Source organism: Rosa chinensis, chromosome 1, assembly GCF_002994745.2.
Source record: "Rosa chinensis cultivar Old Blush chromosome 1, RchiOBHm-V2, whole genome shotgun sequence".
In the NCBI taxonomy this organism is placed as follows: Eukaryota; Viridiplantae; Streptophyta; class Magnoliopsida; order Rosales; family Rosaceae; genus Rosa; species Rosa chinensis.
Genome location: NC_037088.1, coordinates 63,108,846 through 63,127,943, shown reverse-complemented (window position 1 = coordinate 63,127,943; position 19,098 = coordinate 63,108,846). Strand labels below are relative to the sequence as shown.

The window sequence follows — 19,098 nt, the reverse complement described above, 5'->3', positions numbered from 1 at the left end:
CAAGTTATTCTCTAAAACCTCGCATGCAGTAACAATCTTGAAAACACTCTTAATCATCCTCTTTACTGAAATCTCAATCACGTAACAAGAACATCTTGAAACCTCTTAAAATCTCATCTTCAATCCTTATAAAAACATCCTTTTCATGAGGCTCGTTTGATGACTAGAAAGGACTGCTGTCTAGTCATCTCATGCCATCTAGGAGGGACTGCCACCCAGATGACGCATCGGAAGGGACTGCCAACCGGGATAGGAGGCGGTGGATAGATGGGACTGCCAACTAGCCACATGTAGTAGACGGGACTGCCGACTAACCACAGGTAGTAGACGGGACTGCCGACTAGCTACCTCATGTCATTTGGAAGGGACTGCCAACCAGGTGACGCATCGGATGGGACTGCCAACCGAGCTGTAGTCTGGAAGGGACTGCCAACCAGACTATTACCTAGAAGGGACTGCCAACTAGGTAAGATACGCATGCGCCAAAACTGGCCTCCTTAATAAACTGAATAGCCTCCTCAAGAACTGAACATAACCTCTTTCAATCACTTGCTTTCGGAAAGAAACTCGATATTACCTCAATAAATCAATAATAATTCACCGAAAGCATAACTCAGTAATAACTCACTAACTCAATCCTCGATATCTCAATAAATCCTCGAAAGCATAATCACATACTCTATAATTCAATAATTGCTTTCGGAACGAAAGCTCCATCTAACCCAAGTCTGATAAGTGCGGAATTCAAAACCCAATAAATCTCGATAAATCAATCATGCTCAAATATTTGCTAAATCCCTCGCACTCGTATATCTTCATAAAAACTGATATTCGAAAACAATAATTCTCATAATATTTTTCCGAATCAGTCACTTCCCGAAAATCATTTCCCAACTCAATAACTCATGAATGACTATCTCAAAAATCTACTAAAAGCCCTCGGGAATGAATTTCAATACTAATCTCGTAATCCATAAAGAAATCTCGATAAACTAAATCTCAAATATTCAAAACATAATTAAATCTCAATTGGAAGAAAATAATAATAATAATACTGCATGCGGAATTAATTTAAAAACAAATGTCCACTCACAGTACTATTTAGGCGACCATGTATACGAGTTCCTTCGTCGAGCAATAGCTCGGTACATCGCCCTGTACACAATTATATTTCGTGAATAGTTATTCGACAAATTAATACGATTCCTAAAATCAATTCCTCATAATTACATCTCCACTTCTCCTCGGAAGCAACCCAAATTATACCACTAATACCATTTCGTTAATTTAAAGGTTCCAAGGCAGAACCGAGAGATATCCGACGGCCGGATTCTCGTAATTCGATAATCGAAACCCTAAACTTCAAAAATTCATAATTAAATCCAAGCTTCTCCAAAATTCACCAAATTTCATATACAAGCTCTATGATAATTATAGAATTTAACTAGCTAAAAATTGAAATTTATAAACTACCCTAGCCGCCGCTACCGCCGCCCACAGTGGCGGCGCCGCCGCCACCATCTCCGATGGCCACCAAAATTTGGCAGTAGCACCTTCTCAACACACTGATTCAACTTCTCAACTACAACATTCCCAAATAACAATTAAAAACGGCCGAAATCGATCAATGAACAAAAACCCAGAAATCCTCAAGAACCCTAGAATTTCAATTCGTCGATTCGGCATCTACACACTAAATCGTGATACAAGGCCATAGGGGAAATGATCAGTGATGAAAACCGAACCTTCGATGGCGAAATGGGGACCGGAGGTGGCCGGAATCGCCGGAAATCGATGAAACCTCCGTTCGGCTACAGTGACCGTCCTCTTCTTCTCATTGCTGCACCTTCCACAGTTCATATTAGGCTACCAAACGAACCCAGAAATCAAGAGAATGAAGAGAGCTTTCCAACGACACCTTACACGTCAAAATCTGTCGCCGGATGGAGGAGATATGGCCGGAAGAAGGTGACGAGGTCGGAGAGGAAGAGAGAATCGGGGAGAGAGAAAGGAGAGGGCTCGGTAAGTTTCCGAAAATGGAAACTTACCACAGTAACTCGTCCTATTTATAGAAACTTATCATGAATAGTAACTTTACCATTTCGCTTATAACTTTTGCATACAAACTCCGATTTTTACGTACCACATATGCACGCGCTCGGTTTAACGTCCTCTACAACTTTCATGAAGGAAATTTTCTCAAATTTTGACCCGAACAAAAAGTCAACTTTTAGGGCCCCCTAAAAGCATTGAAACGACAGTAAAAGTGAAAGTAAAAGTTGTTTACCGTCCAAATGACTAGTAAACCGGTGAATTCGGGTTCGGGACGTCACAGAATTTCAAGCTATGTTCGACATCTGTGAATTGGTTCATGTGGACACGAAAGGGGCTGAGTTTACTTGGGTACGAAGAAGAGGTGTTCAAGGGAAGGTTGAGCAGCGGTTGGATAGAAGCCTAGCCAACTTAGCATGGTTAGATGTGTGGGACAAATATGATTGTTATACGTTGCCTCGGCATTGCTCAGATCATAATCCTCTCTTAATGTCCTTCTCTAAGGCCACAGGGGCTCGCCAAAGTCTCTTCCGGTTTCGTAAGATGTGGTTGGAGCATAGAGATTTTAAAGGTTTTGTCATGAATTGCTGGTCTTCTATTTCTTCCCATGGTTGCCCTCTATTGGTCCTTCAACATAAGTTAAGGGTCTTGCGTAAAGCTCTCCGTACATGGAATTGGGAGGTTTATGGTGATATACATCAGCGTGTCAATTATGATCTAAATGCCTTAGAAGCTCTTCAACATGCAATTTCTTCTTCAGGTGGTACTGATGATGACTTTGCAAAAGAGAACGAACTTCAAGCCAATTTAAATGAGTCTTTAAGACTGCAAGAGCTATTCTGGCGTGAGAAGTCTAGGGTGCGATGGTTATCAGAGGGAGATCGTAATACTTCTTTTTTCCATGCTCAGTGTCGTGCCCGCAGGATGAGGTCTTCAATATCTTTTCTTCGAGATGATAATCAGGTTTATGAGGATCCTATATCTATCCAGAATCATATTATTGACTATTATATGGACCTTTTTGCTAGTCATGCAGATTTTACTGATAATGGGCTTGTAGATAAGGTGATTCCTTCAATATTTACTAATGATGACAATATGACACTCACTTCAATTCTGTCTGCCGAAGAAATTTTTGGTGCATTGAAGTCCTTGGATATGGACAGCGCTCCTGGCCCTGATGGCTTTAATGGGCATTTCTTTATTTCTTGCTGGGACACAGTCGGTGTAGATGTGGTGAATGCAATTCGTTATTTCTTTACACAGGGTGAGTTGACGAATTCTTTTAATTCCGGTCTTATTATCTTGATTCCGAAGGTCGATCATGCCGACTCTATTAAGTAATTCCGCCCTATTGCTCTTACGAACTTTGTTTTCAAGGTAATCCCGAAGATTTTGGCGCTTAGGCTTGCTTCAGTGGCTTCTCGAATTATTTCTCCTCAACAACATGCTTTTGTTCCGGGGCGAAATATTTCTGATGCTATTGTAATGACTTCAGAATGTTTTAATCTTTTGGATTCAAAGTGTTATGGTGGTAATGTGGCTATCAAGATAGACATAACTAAAGCTTTTGATACTATCTCTTGGGGTTTTCTTCTTAAAGTCCTCGAAGCCTTTGGTTTTCATCCAAAGTTTGTTTTATGGGTAAAAAGCCTTCTTCAGTCTGCAAAGCTTTCTCTCTTAATTCATGGCAGGCCAGTGGGTTATTTTTCTTGTGGAAGAGGTGTGCGGCAGGGCGACCCTTTATCTCCTTTACTATTTTGTTTGGCGGAGGAGGTCCTTAGTCGTGGCCTTACAGAGATGGTGAACTCTACAAAGTTAAAGCTTATTTCTTCTCCTCGCAATACTAGGGCACCGTCACATGTCTTATTCGCAGATGATGTTATAATGTTCTGCCGTGGTGACAAGAGTAATCTTGATCGGGTAATGCATTTCTTTGATGAGTATGGTCGTGCTTCAGGGCAGTTCATTAATAAATCCAAATCTCAAGTATTTATTAGCAAGCATCTACACCATCGACATCATTCTATTGCTTCTACTTTGGGAATTTCTCTTGGATCCGACTCTTTTACCTATTTGGGTGTTCCCATCTTTTGCGGTAAGCCAAGAGCCATGTACTTTCAGCCTATTGTTGACAAAATTCGATTGCGATTTTCTAGCTGGATGGGCTCTCTCTTATCAATGGCAGGAAGACTTCAATTGATCAAGGCTGTTATTTATAGTATGCTTGTTTATAGCTTCCAGGTGTATGAGTGGCCGGTTTCCTTGCTGCGTCGGATAGAGGTTTGGTGTCGGAATTTCTTATTGTCAGGTTCAATTGACAAACGTGGAGTTCCTTTAGTTTCATGGAAGTCTTGTTGTGCTTCAGTTGATGAAGGAGGGTTGGGGCTCAGGCAACTAGTTTTGCTTAATCAATCTCTACTTCTAAAAAGGTGTTTGGAAATATATTCTTCTTCTGCCGTGAGTTGTTTGTTCATTCGAAATAGATTTTAGCCTGGCAGTTTGATGGCCTGGGGTGAAGAAGTTTTGGTCAGTGGTTATGGAGAATGCACAATGGTTGATTGGTCAGGGTACAAATATCTCTTTTTGGAGGGATAATTTTATGGGGAAGCCTATTATTGATTTCTTTGGACCTCATACTATCGTGGACAATCTGCAAGGGTATGTGGCTGATTATATTAGTAATGGCTCTTGGGTCATTCCTGATCTCCTTCATTTACATTACCCGGCGTTGTGTGAGTTGATTGAAAAAGTCCCCTTAGCTATGGATCCTTCAGTGGAGGATAAGGTAATTTGGTCTTCTGCTACATCAGGGGAGCTCACGGCAAAGAATGCTTTTCAGTTTCTACGCCAACCTTTTCCATTAATGAGTTGGGGTAAGTGTATATGGTCTAAATTTATCACTCCTAGAATGTCTTTACTGACTTGGAAGGTGCTACGGGGTAGGATACTATCAGACGATTTTTTACAAAGAAGAGGCGTGGCTTTGGCATCGAGGTGTGGTCTATGTGGTAGGAACTCTGAATCATTAGCTCATATTTTTCTAGAATGTTCTTATTCCAACCAGATTTGGTGCTGCATGTTTTCTAATTTTGAGTTAGGTCCTGTCCCCAGTTCATTAATTGAGGTATGGCAAGTGGGATTGGTTAATCGTAGTCCTCAGTTGAAGGAGTTGTGGTTGGCATGTTTTACCACTGTTCTATGGTTTATATGGCAAGCAAGGAATAAAATGAAGCATGAAGGTCAGAGTTTCAATGTGGCATTAATTTGCCGTTAAATTGTTGGGCATGTTCAAGCTGCAAGTCGCATTGCTTCCGGCTATATGACCAACTCTCTTCTTGATCTTCAAGTGTTGAAGCATTTATGAGTTCAATGCAAGCCGCACAGTACTCCGTCAATTATTGAGGTTATTTGGTTCCCTCCTCCTCTTGGGTGGGTGCAAATAAATACTGACGGTGCTTGGAAGCAAGATTCAGGCCGTTGTGGTTATGGAGCCGTTTTTCGTGACTATAGAGGAGATTTCATTGGTGCCTTTGCTTCTAATCATAACATTCCTAGTTCGATAGCGGCAGAGGTAATGGCTGTCATTAAGGCTATTAAGCTAGCTTGGGTAAGGAACTGGAAACATGTATGGCTAGAAGTTGACTCTTCCCTAGTTCTAAACTTTCTGCAGTCCCCGGATTTAGTGCCTTGGCAGCTTCGTATTGAGTGGGGTAATTGTTTATATCGTATTTCTCAAATGCAATTCCGATCTTCACATATCTTTCGAGAAGGGAATCGTGTTGCAGATGCATTAGCGAATTACGGTGCGACTTCTAGTGATCTGACTTGGTGGGACCTCGATAAAGTTGTCGCCAAATTGATTTTCAGCGAGGAAGGTAAGGTTGTCACATAATTATTAGTCGACAAGTCACATAAGTGGTCACTAAATCAGTCTTCAGTGACAAAAATCTAGTTGTCACATAAACATTAAGCAACAATTCACAGAAGTCGTCGCCTAATTAATTTTTTGCGAGGAAGTTAAAGTTGTCACAGAAACGTTAACCAACAATTGGTAGAAATTGTCGCCTAATTAACATTTTGCGAGGAATTGGGTGTCGCATAATGTCATATGGGCGACAACCGTCAATTTCTTGCAAATTCCTACTTTATGCGACAAATTGGTTGTCGCCGATGGGATCATGTGCGACAACTGAAATTTCCTCATATTTGCCAAGCTTTTGCGACTAATTTTGGGTTGTCACAATGAAATTCCTCGCTTTTGCTATTTTCTCTTGTAGTGCTTTCATTGACAGACATTGTCAGAGTGACAGTTTGGGAATGCCGAATTTTCGTTTTTGTTAGTTGTTTTTTCCTATAGCTGTTTTCTGTTTGGTATGGGAGGTTTTGGTTTGTTCCCCCTCCCTTTGTGTATTTTTTCTTTCTTCTTTAATACATTCTCAAAGGTTAAGGTGGCTCCTTGCCTCTCTTAACATTTGACTTCAGCCCAAAAAAAAAAAAAAAGCATAAACAGATTTTATAACTTTAAACTATTGATCAAAACAAAGCTAAGGACTCATTCTCCACCACCAAACACACTCAATCATAACAAAGCTCAGTTATGGAATCCTAAATCTCAATTGAATTTACCCGAAGTTAACTCACACTACAAGAATTCCAGGCATTTACGGCGTAAAATTTATGGCGTGCATTATTGCACGCCATAATTTTTACTCTTTTACGGCGTGCATATTTTACGTGCCGTAAATAACCTTTCTCGTTTAGTCTTTTACGGCGTGCTTTATAGGAGCGCCGTTAAAGTGTTTATCAATTAGTCTTTTATGGCCCGCGGAAGGCGCACGCCATAATTGTATCATGCTTTTACGGCACACATATTGTGCATGCCGTAAAAATAGCTATCAAAAAAGTCATTTACGGCTCGCACAAGAAGCATGCCGTAAAAAAGGATTCTTAAGGCGCGAAATTTTCCCTAAAAATTCTGACTTCCCTCTCAATTTTCTCTTTCCTCATTTCTCGACTTTCCCAAAATTTTCTTTCTTTCCTCAGTTTTCTCTTCTAAGAAAGCCTTACCCAGTTCGCAGAGCCTCAAACCTCTTCTAATCACTTACCTAATGGCAAAAATCTCAAACATCGTCTAATCACCCAGTTCTCAAGCTGCTGCAAAAATCTGAACTCTTCCCCGAGTTCTGCTCTTGGGCAACCAGTTAGATTTCGTGACCTGTGCCGTTGTGTGTTTGGTCGAGGACAAAGATGGGTGTCTTAGATTGTGATTTCTAATCATATATTCAGGTATGGCCATGTGATATTGTGGATTCATATAGATTTTGGTATATTTGCTTGGGTTTTTATATCAAAATTGAACTGGGTGTGTCTAAAGTGTTGGATTTATAGTTGGGTATTTCGTAATCTAAGATAGGTGTTTGATTGATTTGTAAAATCTGAAACTTTTGGTTTGATTGATCAGTGTATTGAATTAGTTTCTGAGTTCATTTGGTCGTTGGAATTGGATTTGCTTTGAAAAATTATGGGGAGAGAGAGAGGCCTATGGATTTTGAAAATGGGGGAAGACCCATTTGTGAAAAAGTGCTTTCTCATTCGTAGAAGTTAGGCAATGTATAAAGGGACATTGCTTTATCTGCTAAGTGATGGCAATGCTTGTGAAACCTTGAACCTTTTTCAAATTTACTCTGAGGCCTTTTCTTCTTTCTTATGATGTGTGTTGATGGTTGGTACGTGTTCTGTGATGTTTTTGAGATGTGGGTATAAAGGACTATGGTTGTTGAGCAACTTAGGGGTTTTGGTCAAGGGGTTTTGAGTTGAGGCAGAGACTGGTGTTGATTATTGCTCCACTTTTTAAAAAGGTCAGCGCTAATTGCTTCACTTGCAGGTTGTTGCTAGTTAGTTAGCTCTTTCTGTAGTTTTTGAGGTGCTTTGGGATGTGGCCTGTGTGCATTTAAATTTAAATTTCTGCTTTTGGGTAACAATTTGAGATTGAATTGAGTTTCTTTGCTTCCATATATGTGGTCTAGGGATCTGATACCAACTAGATTTCAAATTTCAATATTTGCTTGATTTCAAGCAACAAGTTGCTGGTTTTTAGGTGAAACTCTTCTGGGATTTTAGTGTAGAAGTTTCTTCATTTGGATTTATCTCATTGAAAAGCAGTGGCTAATTGTATCTAATTCAGCTGAGTGTTATAGGAGTGTAGGTGTTAGCTCGAGTTGGATATTTCTCCCTGAAAATTTGTTATATGTTTGTCCTCTAGACGTCTATGCCACTACACCATAAACTTTCATTCATATATGTTTGCCTCTAAAGCTTTGAACTTTAACAACAATGGAACCAATAAGCCTCAAAAACCAGCTTTACCTTACCAAACAAATCAAAGGGCAGCAAGATTTCCTTCTGCTTATTCTAGAGAGAAGAAAACCCACTAGTCAAACATAGACGGCAGAGAATATCAGCCACAATTATGGGAAAGAATATAAGTTAAAAACAAACAAAATTCATCATCTTTATTGACTAGGGATTGAAGGGTACCAGAGGCTAGTAGCTCAAGTCTTCAAGTGCTTTGAAGAGCTGAGCTTTATGGGTGTCTCACTATCTTGGATTTGGGTTTGCTACAGTTTTTGTAATTCTCTATGTTTATGTAATGGGTTTTGATTCTCTGAGATAAAAGAAACAATAATCAAATTTATAAAGGAGCATTTGTTTTTGCCATTAATAATTGAAACTTGAAAGAAGTTTATACGAGTAAAAGAGAACCTTTGGCCTTTTGCCTATTGCCCTTTTGCCTTAGGTAATCTGTGGGTGCCTAACTGCTTACTACTAGTTTGGACACTGGACAGTTTAGAGGGCACAGTTGAAGTGAATTATTAACGTGAGTAAACTATGAAGACAAGTAGGTGTATTACAAAAAATTAAGAAAAAAGTTAAAGGGTAAAGTACCTCTCCACCATTATCAAGAACAAAAACAACTCCATGTTCAAAGGAAGACATGATCAGCATCCGTATTCAAATATGGATTTGCATTAATTTTGCTCAATTTTAATGCCCATCAGTGTTGAAGCAAGTATGAGATATTTTTTTATATGAAAAAGTGTGAAAATATTCCGCCATTGTTTCCTAGCCTTCACTTATATATTTGATCTATATATTATACAAATACCAAGGCTCTTAGCAAAAAAGTTTGGGATGCAGTATAAAGTATTTCTTCTATAGAATTTGAAGCCTATGTTCACCAACAATACATGAACAATGACTTGTGCATGTATGATGGAAAGTTGCGAATTGGTCAGCCACTGCCATAGGAGAAGTAAAACTGCAGATTTTTAGTTGAATATTACCTCTGTTCTGACAAGGTAGCTTACTTTGTTATGCAAGTCTAAATGAACTTGTTAGGAATAAAGTTTCAGCTCAAAAGCTTCATAATAGTATTGCTATAACACAGTGTGAGTCATATGCAGAAGCAATGGTCAATTATTAATATGGGCAACTATATATAACGAAAGGAAAAGGCTAAAGTGGGTGAATTAGTACCTCTACACCATCTTCAAGAACAAAAGCCATACCATATCTAAGGATAGATGTATTACCATCATACAGATCTGCAGATTGTTGTCAAATAAAACAGGTAATTAAATAAAAGCATTAATCTTAGAACCATTATGACCAGATCCAAGTTCATGCAAAAACGCTATAGTGATGTGCTATGATTAATACTTTTTCTTGTAGTGTGCAGTATTACTTCTCTGTAGCCACTTTTTTTTTTTAATTGCTACATTGTTAAACATTTAGCAAAATAATGATTTGGTCAAGGTTGTTATGTTTAATCTAATATTGTCATCATGGAAGTGCATCATATATATATATATATATATATATATATATATGGTTCAATTATGATAACTAATCATTAGCACGTGGTCAACATCTGTTGCTTGGTCCCAATTTGGCATATTCATAGTCATTCAAGAATACTTCTCATGATCAACATAGTGATCATTCCTATTCACTTGGTAATTTTGGGCAGGTCAAACTCTAACCAAGGACACCATGATTGTAGGTTTCTTTTCATTGTGTATAAGAAATTAAATTGATAGTCTAATGATGCGCTATATCTGGAATCTCAATCAGCTATGCGTTATGTTCAGTTTCTACTTCTTACACTTTGTCTTTTTTATTTCTCTCCATTTTAACTATAATGGGACTAGGTGAAAAAGGAATTGAATCTTGAAACCTAGCTATTAGTATACTTTTACAATTGAAAGCTTGCAAATTTGATCCGATGAGTTATTATTTTTATGAAAATTTGTTATATGTTGCCTTCTGGACGTCTCTGTTGTATTACTTCTATCTAGCCTTTTTTTTTCATAATTGCTGCATTTTTATATGATTTCTGATATAGTTTTCATATTATCCAGCTACATTTCTTCAACCCTTGGAGATATCAACATTGACAGTTCAGTACTAGCTAGAGTTGGTAGCAGAGCAGCTTTGTATGCAATGAAGTATTAAATGATCTGCTTTTCGTGAAATGCATTTAGCAGTAAGATCTCTCTCTCTCCCCCTCGTCCTTGTCATTTGATTTCAAAGTTCCTTTAACTAAGGCAAGCACATATTGAAACAATGAAATATAAAGAAATGCATATGTGAAGCTCTGTGTTTAGTTGGTTATTTTGTTTTTATTTCTGTTTTTTATTACTTTTAATGGTTAGTAGTATCTGGATAAGTACAGTTACAGTGTTTAAATTGTAAAATTTTTGCTGTCTAAATACAAGTTAGAACGTAGCCCAAGGAAAACGAAGGTGAAACAAAATGGATACAGAATGGGCACACTGTAAAAACAGGTTATATCTAAACCAGGAACCCTTATATTCTAATGATATAAACCGAAATTCCATCTGATAAACATTTTATTATTTTTTTGTCTTAGCAATCCTAGGGCCTTTTATGATGGAGCGCGAAAGTTTGTTACTAGTATTCATGCAAGTAAGGGGTACCCGAAGAGGATCCAATGCCCTTGTAGTGGCTGTATAAATATCTGGTCCCATCCACCTAATGAAGTTTTAGATCACTTGGTCTCAAATGGGTTATATGAAAGTTATAGTAACTGTACTTTTCATAGGGATGAGCCGAACACTTCTGTACAACAAGAAATGGTGAATAACATGGAGAATTTAGAGACATATAGAATGTACAGAGATGCATATTTAGATGATGAATTTATGGAACCTGCCCCTGAACCAATAGAGCCTAATGTTGCAAATTTAGTTTCCGAAGCAGAACTTCCTTTATACACAGGTTGTCCTTCCTCAAAGATGTCAGCAACAGTAATGTTTTACAAGTTTAAGGCAAGGAATAGTTTATCTGATAGTGGCTACGATGAACTTCTAGAGATGGTTCGTAGTCTTCTACCTCCAGATAACATACTTCCTAGTTCTCTATATTCAACAAAAAAATTACTCAAAGCATTTGATCTAGGGTATGAGAAGATTCATGCTTGTGTTAATGATTGTTGTTTATTTAGAAAGAGTCTAGAGCACACAGAGACTTGTCCTAAATGTGGTGCCTCTCGGTGGAAAGTAAATAAGCGCACCCAAAAGATTGAGAAAGGAGTCCCTGCAAAGGTCTTGAGATATTTTCCTATAATCCCTAGATTTAGAAGAATGTTTAAGGATTCTGAAAAGGCAGAACAGCTTACATGGCACCACACTCATAAAAGTCAAGATGGCAAGATGCGTCATCCAGTTGACTCACTTGCATGGAAGAAGATTGATAGCAAGTGGCCTTCATTTGCAGAAGATCCTCGTAATCTTAGACTTGGTCTTTCATCCGACGGATTTAATCCGTTTGGTGATCTTAGTTCCCGATATAGTTGTTGGCCTGTGATCTTGGTTGCATATAACCTCCCTCCATCCTTATGCATGTCCAAGGAACATTTAATGTTGACATTACTAATCCCCGGTCCTAAGCAACCGGGAAATGACATTGATGTGTACTTGGAACCCCTTATCGAAGATTTAAAAGAGTTATGGGTCAATGGGGTTACTGCATATGATGCATTCACCAAGTCTACCTTCAACTTGAAAGCTATAATGATGTGGACAATAAACGATTTTCCTGCTTATGGGAATTTGTCAGGATATTCCACAAAGGGAAAGAAAGCGTGTCCAGTATGTGGTGTTCAAACATCCTCTCAATGGCTGCCAAATGGAAGAAAGCATGCATATATGTGCCATAGGAGATTTCTTGCACATGATCATCCATATCGGCATAACAAAACTTGGTTTAATGGAACTGAGGAACATAGAGTGAGGCCTAGAAAGCTAACTGGTTCAGAGGTATTTCAAGTGGTGAAGAATATTAACAATAATTGGGGTAAGGAGGCTAAGTGTTGCACAAGAAAAAAGAAAAAAAAGGTTGGCAGCAGTAACAATAGAAAAAGGAGAAGAACTGAAGGTATAAAAAGTTCAGTCAATCAAATGGAGGATGATTCCTACGATAATTCAGATGATGATGGTGATGATGACAGTGAGGATCCTTTAAAGCCTTCGAAGAGATGGAAGAAGAAATCAATGTTTTTTGAGTTACCATATTGGGAGGTACGTTTTATTTATTTATTATTATTTAGTTTCATTAGAGTTTGCTGAAACCTTGTAACATTGATTGCAGTAATTTAATATATACATTCTCTATGTTGCAGACTTTGTTATTGCGACACAATTTAGATGTGATGCACATTGAAAAAAATATATGTGAGAGCATCATTGGCACTTTACTCAACATGAAGGGAAAGACAAAGGATAACTTGAATTGTCGGAAAGATTTAAAAGTGATGGGTATTAAAAAGAAATTGCACCCAAAAGAAAATGGTTCCAGCAACTCTAAAAGTGATGCAGCACCTTACGTGCTTTCAAAGAAGGAGAAGAAGATATTTTGTAAGAGGTTAGCCAAGTTAAGATTGCCAGATGGGTATTGTTCCAATCTTGCAAATCGTGTCTCTTTACAAGACAACAAGATCATGGGTTTGAAGTCACACGATTGCCACGTTTTGATACAACAGATTCTTGCAGTAGCTTTAAAAGGACTTCTGCCTAAAGGACCAAGAATTGCAATTTTTCGCATGTGTTCTTTTTTCCATCAGTTGTGTCAGAGAGAGATTGAGAAGAAAACTATAGGTGTTCTTGATGAAGAAATTGCAGAAACTATGTGTATGTTTGAAAGGTTTTTTCCTCCCTCCTTCTTTGACATTATGGTTCACCTACCGATTCACCTTGCACAAGAAGCTCTAATTGGTGGCCCTGTACATTATCGTTGGATGTACCCCTTCGAAAGGTGAGCTTACATTGCATTTCATTAACTACAATTGGTTAATTATCTCTCCTGTAAAGTATCAATACTAATGCAGATTTTTTTTTCCTTTTAGGTTTATGAAGGACCTAAAAGGATATGTCAAAAATCGATCAAACCCTGAAGGATGCATTGCAGAAAAGTATTTGGCTGAAGAGATGACACGTTTTTGTAGTGGATACATTAAAGGAGCAGCTGAAATAGGTGTTCAAACTAGACGCAATGAGGATTTTGAGCATGAAACAATACTAGAAGGGCAACCACTTGGTGAGGGGAAGATAAAAGTGTTCAGTTCTTCCATGCTAGAGATTGCTCATCGATTTGTGTGGACAAATAGTTCAGAAGTTGATCCATGGAGAGAGTAAGTTTGATTACTAAATTTATTTGTTCTAGTTTACTTTAGATTGTACTTGTCCAGTTTTCTTATACATTTATTTCCTATCAGACTACACAGGGAAGAACTAAAGTGTTCTGATACACGTCTTGAACAAGATGAAAACCTTCTTGAACAGAGACATCTTAGTACTTTTAGTGGATGGTTAGCTGATAAGGTTAAATTTGGTGATTCTAGAGATATGTCAGAAACGGTGAAATGGATTTCTTATCGGCCAAAAGCAGATGTGGTATCACATACAGGCTTCATTATCAATGGAAATCGATTTCAGACTGAGGACAGTGAGAAAAGTACACAAAATAGTGGTGTTTTTGTTGAAGCAGACACTATGTGTCGAGCAAGTGCAAAGGATAATTTACAAAAGATGGATAGAGTCTCCTACTATGGTGTTATAAGAGATATAGTTCTACTAGACTATCGTCAATTTCAGGTCCCCTTATTTGATTGTTATTGGGCTAACATAGGGACCGGTATCAAATTGGAAGATGGTTTTACATTAGTGAACTTCCACAAGGGGCAGCATCAATTTGATAGAGATCCATTTATTTTTGCTTCCCAAGCGAAACAGGTTTGTTATTCAAGAGAGAGTGACACATCGAATTGGCATGTTGTACTCAGAGCACCGCCAAGAGGCTTTTTTGAGAATGATAGTGTTGATGAAAGTGCTTACATGCCAGTAGATGTATCACAGCTAGACCTTGACGTTGAGGATGAAGAATGTGATAGATATAATAATGAGGAAATCAATTCGGTAATTGTAGGAATTGTATACAATAATATACGTGTGTGTGTGTACTATTAATTATAGTTATAGTTTTAATTTGTTTGTTTGTTGGTTGAACAGAGTGACGGTGACTGAATAACTCAAATTTCACTGAAGCATTGATATAATCTATCAGCACAGCAATCTAAGGGTAAGATCTAGTTTGGTTTTCTGATTTTGGATAAGATTGTTTTACATGTTAGTACATTTATCATGGTTTTTTTGTGTTTCATAGAACATATTCAGCTGATCCTATAAAGTATGGATGGAGGAGAGACTTCAAAACAAGGTGGAAAGAGAGCCAAAAAGCAGGAAAAAGCTGCAAGAGCAGCTGCTGTTGTTGCAGGCAGGGAAGAAAGGAATGAATCTTTGAGAATCTCTAATGGAAGTTCAAATTCAACCCCTGCAGAAGATGATATTCCAGAAGGCCAAGCTACATCAAACCCAGAAAAGAAAAAAATTCCACCTCGGGGTAAAGCCAAATTATTGGATATTGGCAAAAAAAAAAGAAAACGTCCTATTCTAGTTGAATTCAATGAAAGAGGCCAGCCTATTGGACAAAATGCAGCTCTCTTCTCCTCTTTCATTGGAGCCTCAGCAAGAGAGTTAATACCAATGACTGCTGCAACTTGGAAAGATCTATCTGCTACTTTCAAAGATCAGATTTGGATACACATCACAGTAAGTTTTCTAGACTCATATATAGGAACATGTTGCAGCGAGCTTTTTATGTTCACCTTTGTATTCACTTATTTGCTTTTGTAGACAAGTTTCATTGTTGATGAATTCTACAAGAAGCATATTTTTCGAAAAATGATGAAGCTTTGGCGAGATCATAGATCGTTAGTGATAAAACAAGTGGAAGAGCAAGCCAAAGTTGTTGGTTTACAACGTGCTGCTGCCCTTCTCAAGCCTAACAACATAGAATCCATGGATGAGTGGTTAGCTTTTATTAAAAACAGAACTAGTGCAGGATTTAAGGTATGTTTTAGACATATTTTATAATATATATACAAGTCTAAATTTTTCTTGCAATATATCAGATTTCAGAAAATGTTTTGACCACATGTTTATCATAGGAGAAGTGTGAAAAATTCAAGAGAATGCGGGCAAGAAGAACTTTACCACACAGAACAAGTAGAAAAAGTTTCGCGCGGCTTGAAGAAGAATTGGTAAGAATAATGTGGTTATTAACGACATATGATTTTGTTCATTTGATAACATAAAGATTATTTTTACTTGTTGATTTGTAGAGGGAACAAAGTGAAAATCCCGATGCGATATCAAGGTCTGATATATGGATACATGCTTATGAAGCAAAGAAGAAGAAGGGTTCAGAGGAAGTAGTTGAGGATCCAGAAATAGTGGTCAGTATACTCTTGCTCTTTTGGTACTTTTTTTTCATAATGAGTTATGGATTTAGTTTGGATTTTGGTGAAGAGCTACCAGAAGGGTTGGTGTAAGTCTGCATTGACTTGTAATTATCATTCTTGCAAGAATAATATCTTCATCTCCATTAATTCTCTGACTAGAAGTAAATTTGGTTCCATTCTGTGTATGTTTTCAATTTGCTTGCTTTGCTAGTTTGGATTTTTTTTTTTAATGGAATGCCATAGATATTTTTATTTCTTTAACCAAATACTTCAATAAGAAATATATATCTATGCCACAAAACTAGCTACTTGACAATCTAGTTGACATATGGTATCTACAGAAACAAGTGAAGCAGAAAAGGGCAGAGCAAGAACCCTCACAAACACCTTCTTTGAAAGATGATGCTGTAGCACAAGTTCTAGGTCCTGATCCACGAGGACGGGTAAGAGGTTTAGGATTTGGAGCAGTCCCTTCAAAGTTAGAATATCAAACCAAAGTTGGAAGCAAAGTTGCTAACTTAGAGAAACAAGTGTCCAATCAAGCACAAAATATGCTTTCTCAATCACAAGAGATTGAACGATTGAAAGAAGTGGTTGCCACTCTTTTAGCAAGATCAGAGAAAGAAAGGAATAACCATGTAAGTCTTTAAAATACATATATGAACTTTTTTATTTATTTGTAATTATTTACTTTGGGTCAATAAGTCAACCAAGTTATTGATTTCTTTGCTGTTATAATAGCAGGTTAGTAACAGTGTTCAGGATTCTGCTAATAAGTTTTCACTACGAACGCAAAATGAAAATCCAAGCGTTCAACATCATAGCAGTGATGGAATACAAAGCAAACACAATATTGCTAGTGTTCGAGGTTCTGAAAGTGGGAGGCCACAAAGCAAGCAGAGCAACCAAAAGAAAACTGGAAGTATTCAACATTCTGCTGGTGATGGGTTGCAAAGCAAAGACAAGGAAGGTAAAAGGACCAAAGTTACAAAGGATGATCAGAATAGAATCGAATTGTTAAGTTGGTTTGAGATGGAAGAACAAGTTGTTGCAATTGCAAAACTAGAGTCAAAAGATCCAAATGTAAAAGTCCATCATGTGCCCCTTGGTCATGAATGCTGGAAAGTTTGGGTGCTTGATGTTTTTGAGGATATAGCTTTATATCGACCAACTAGGGAGTTTAGAACACTGAGTATGGCTCAAGGAAGTACAGTTGCATGGCCTATCAAGTACATCAAACAAGTTTAGTTTATAAACTTTTAGGTAACATATTCTAACACTAATCACCTCTTCCTTATTGTTTTGAGTAGTGTTATTTGTTTTTGGTGGTTAAATAACATCCACCTAGATTCTCTATTCTGGTTTGTTCTTATATTGCAACTATCTGGATTTGCTTATAATTTAGTTATAGTTGTAGAATTAAGGTTGTTATATGAGGACTATCCCATTATAGTAGGGTGAATACTAAATAGCACTTTCATTGGTTCCAAGTTCAAATTATAAATATTTTCAAAAACTAATGATCAAGTTCATGAAGATAGAAATTTCTTTTGAATACCAATTGTTGGACAGATTTAGAGAACTACATGAACTCATCTTATTTCTTATTTCCAGTATTGTACTATGCTTTTAGTGATTTAGAATTTGTTTAGTACTTTGCTAGTATCTTATTTAACTCTAGTTTAAAGAAGAAGAAAATCATGCAACCAATGTGTAACATATATTCTCCTAATTGCTTCACTAGCAGGTACTGCGAAATTTTGAGGAGTATGCGGATTATTGCCTTATGTTGCTATTGTTGGTAACTTGGCTGAACTGATTGGGACATGCATTTTTGCAGTTGGCTAATAGTGCTTGAAGGCTTGCAATTACCCTGCAATATATTTTTGAACTGTAATATGTTACTTTTAAACTCAAGTTTGTAGGGACATGCAAATGCAATTGTTTTGTAGTTTAGTTGCATATGGCATGGAGCCAAGTTTGTACAGACACCCTATTTCAATTTATGGAATATATATATTTGATATATCATATATGTTAATTCATATTTGCTTGATCTCTGACAATCTCTATCTTTCATATGGTTTTGAAGTGAATTATTGTTAGTTGAGTAGCTACATTGAATATACTGCCATATTTGGCAAATAAGCAGCAATAAAAAATTTCCTGCAAACAAGAAATTTCAACAATGGGGTGCAGAGTCTTTCACGGCGTGCCATACGCATCGTAAATAACTCTATGGGTATTCTTTTATGGCATACCATGTGTGCCGTAAATGAGTTCTACAGAAAGTCTTTTACGGTGCGCTTTGTTAAGCATTTACGGCGCACCTATATGTCAAATTTGAGATCAAAGAATCGCTTGGAACACTTTTATGGCGTGCTTCGGTGAACTGTTATGGCGCACAAATGCGTGCCGTAAATGTGATATGTCTTTTACGGCGCTAGCTTTTACAGCGTGCTTTTGTGCGCCGTAAATAAGCTTTTACGGCGCACATGGTGAGCCGTAAAAGACCAGTTTTGGTGTAGTGTCACAAGCTCGAATTAACCCATTACCCTTTCTTAGTTCCTCGTTAAGTGAATACAAGCTCACCACTTAATCTATTTCCGATTATGCAACCTAGACACAAGCTCGCTAAGTTTAACATATCAAAGTCATTAATCACTAAAAAGGTTTGGATAAATGTAGGGTCACAAGTATGTTGGTAGTCTTGCTAAACCTAGGGTTTGAGTCACATGTAATTCAAGAAGACATTTTGCTACTCAATTGGAATCAACACATGACATATACGAATCTAGTGTTACTCCTAGCATTAGAACTCTAACCTATTCATTTAGTTGCGCACCTAAACAAACAAGTAAAGATTCATCTTGTAGACAAAGTGAAACACAAACACTCAATTGATAATATAGAAAACCAAAAACTGAATTGTCATCAATATGAATTGAACATGTTTGGGGCTTTGAAATTGCCCCTAGCTACAAAAGTATTTAGCTAGACATAGTCATGAATTCGCTGAATGCATACATCAAGAGAGTTGAAGAGAAAAATAGAGATGAAAGAAGGAGATGAGATCACGGCTAGATGATGGCAGAAGATGTCATCCTCTACTTTCTCTTGTGCGGCAAAACCTACTACTCAACTGAACGTCTCCCTTCTTTATT

At 37.5% G+C, this 19,098-nt stretch overlaps 1 protein-coding gene and 1 long non-coding RNA gene across 7 annotated transcripts; one reads left to right on the top strand and one right to left on the bottom strand.

The window, feature by feature from the left end:
* Positions 1 to 6,713: 6,713 nt before the first annotated feature.
* LOC112171806 lies at positions 6,714 to 17,967 on the top strand. 6 transcript variants are annotated; one of them, XM_040512594.1, is made up of 11 exons: positions 6,838 to 7,341; positions 10,476 to 10,600; positions 10,833 to 10,901; positions 14,643 to 14,712; positions 14,797 to 15,242; positions 15,327 to 15,542; positions 15,641 to 15,733; positions 15,815 to 15,928; positions 16,276 to 16,572; positions 16,676 to 17,197; positions 17,682 to 17,967. In XM_040512594.1, exons 5-10 carry the CDS (start codon positions 14,823 to 14,825, stop codon positions 17,180 to 17,182), a joined length of 1,647 nt encoding a protein of 548 aa, XP_040368528.1. In that variant the 5' UTR covers positions 6,838 to 7,341; positions 10,476 to 10,600; positions 10,833 to 10,901; positions 14,643 to 14,712; positions 14,797 to 14,822; the 3' UTR covers positions 17,183 to 17,197; positions 17,682 to 17,967. The 6 variants fall into 6 exon arrangements, with proteins under 6 accessions (XP_040368523.1, XP_024164696.2, XP_040368528.1 ...); XM_040512589.1 differs by lacking the exons at positions 15,327 to 15,542; positions 15,641 to 15,733; positions 15,815 to 15,928; ... (1 more) ...; positions 16,676 to 17,197; positions 17,682 to 17,967 and adding exons at positions 9,519 to 9,685; positions 10,988 to 12,656; positions 12,758 to 13,389; positions 13,481 to 13,765; positions 13,850 to 14,549 and having other exon boundaries at positions 6,714 to 7,913; positions 14,797 to 14,938; XM_024308928.2 differs by lacking the exons at positions 15,327 to 15,542; positions 15,641 to 15,733; positions 15,815 to 15,928; ... (1 more) ...; positions 16,676 to 17,197; positions 17,682 to 17,967 and adding exons at positions 10,988 to 12,656; positions 12,758 to 13,389; positions 13,481 to 13,765; positions 13,850 to 14,549 and having other exon boundaries at positions 6,714 to 7,341; positions 14,797 to 14,938.
* On the bottom strand, positions 7,934 to 9,394 carry LOC112189988. The gene is made up of 3 exons (XR_002932159.2): positions 9,001 to 9,394; positions 8,818 to 8,892; positions 7,934 to 8,719 (listed from the first exon to the last, which is right to left on the bottom strand). It is a non-coding gene; the product is annotated as an uncharacterized LOC112189988 (long non-coding RNA).
* Positions 17,968 to 19,098: the final 1,131 nt, after the last annotated feature.

Coding starts and splice junctions, on each gene's coding strand:
- LOC112171806 (XM_024308928.2), top strand. CDS start 10,870: ATGGATACAGAATGGGCACACTGTAAAAACAG. Junction 13,390..13,480: donor TGGATGTACCCCTTCGAAAG/GTGAGCTTACAT, acceptor TTTTCCTTTTAG/GTTTATGAAGGACCTAAAAG. Junction 13,766..13,849: donor GAAGTTGATCCATGGAGAGA/GTAAGTTTGATT, acceptor ATTTCCTATCAG/ACTACACAGGGAAGAACTAA.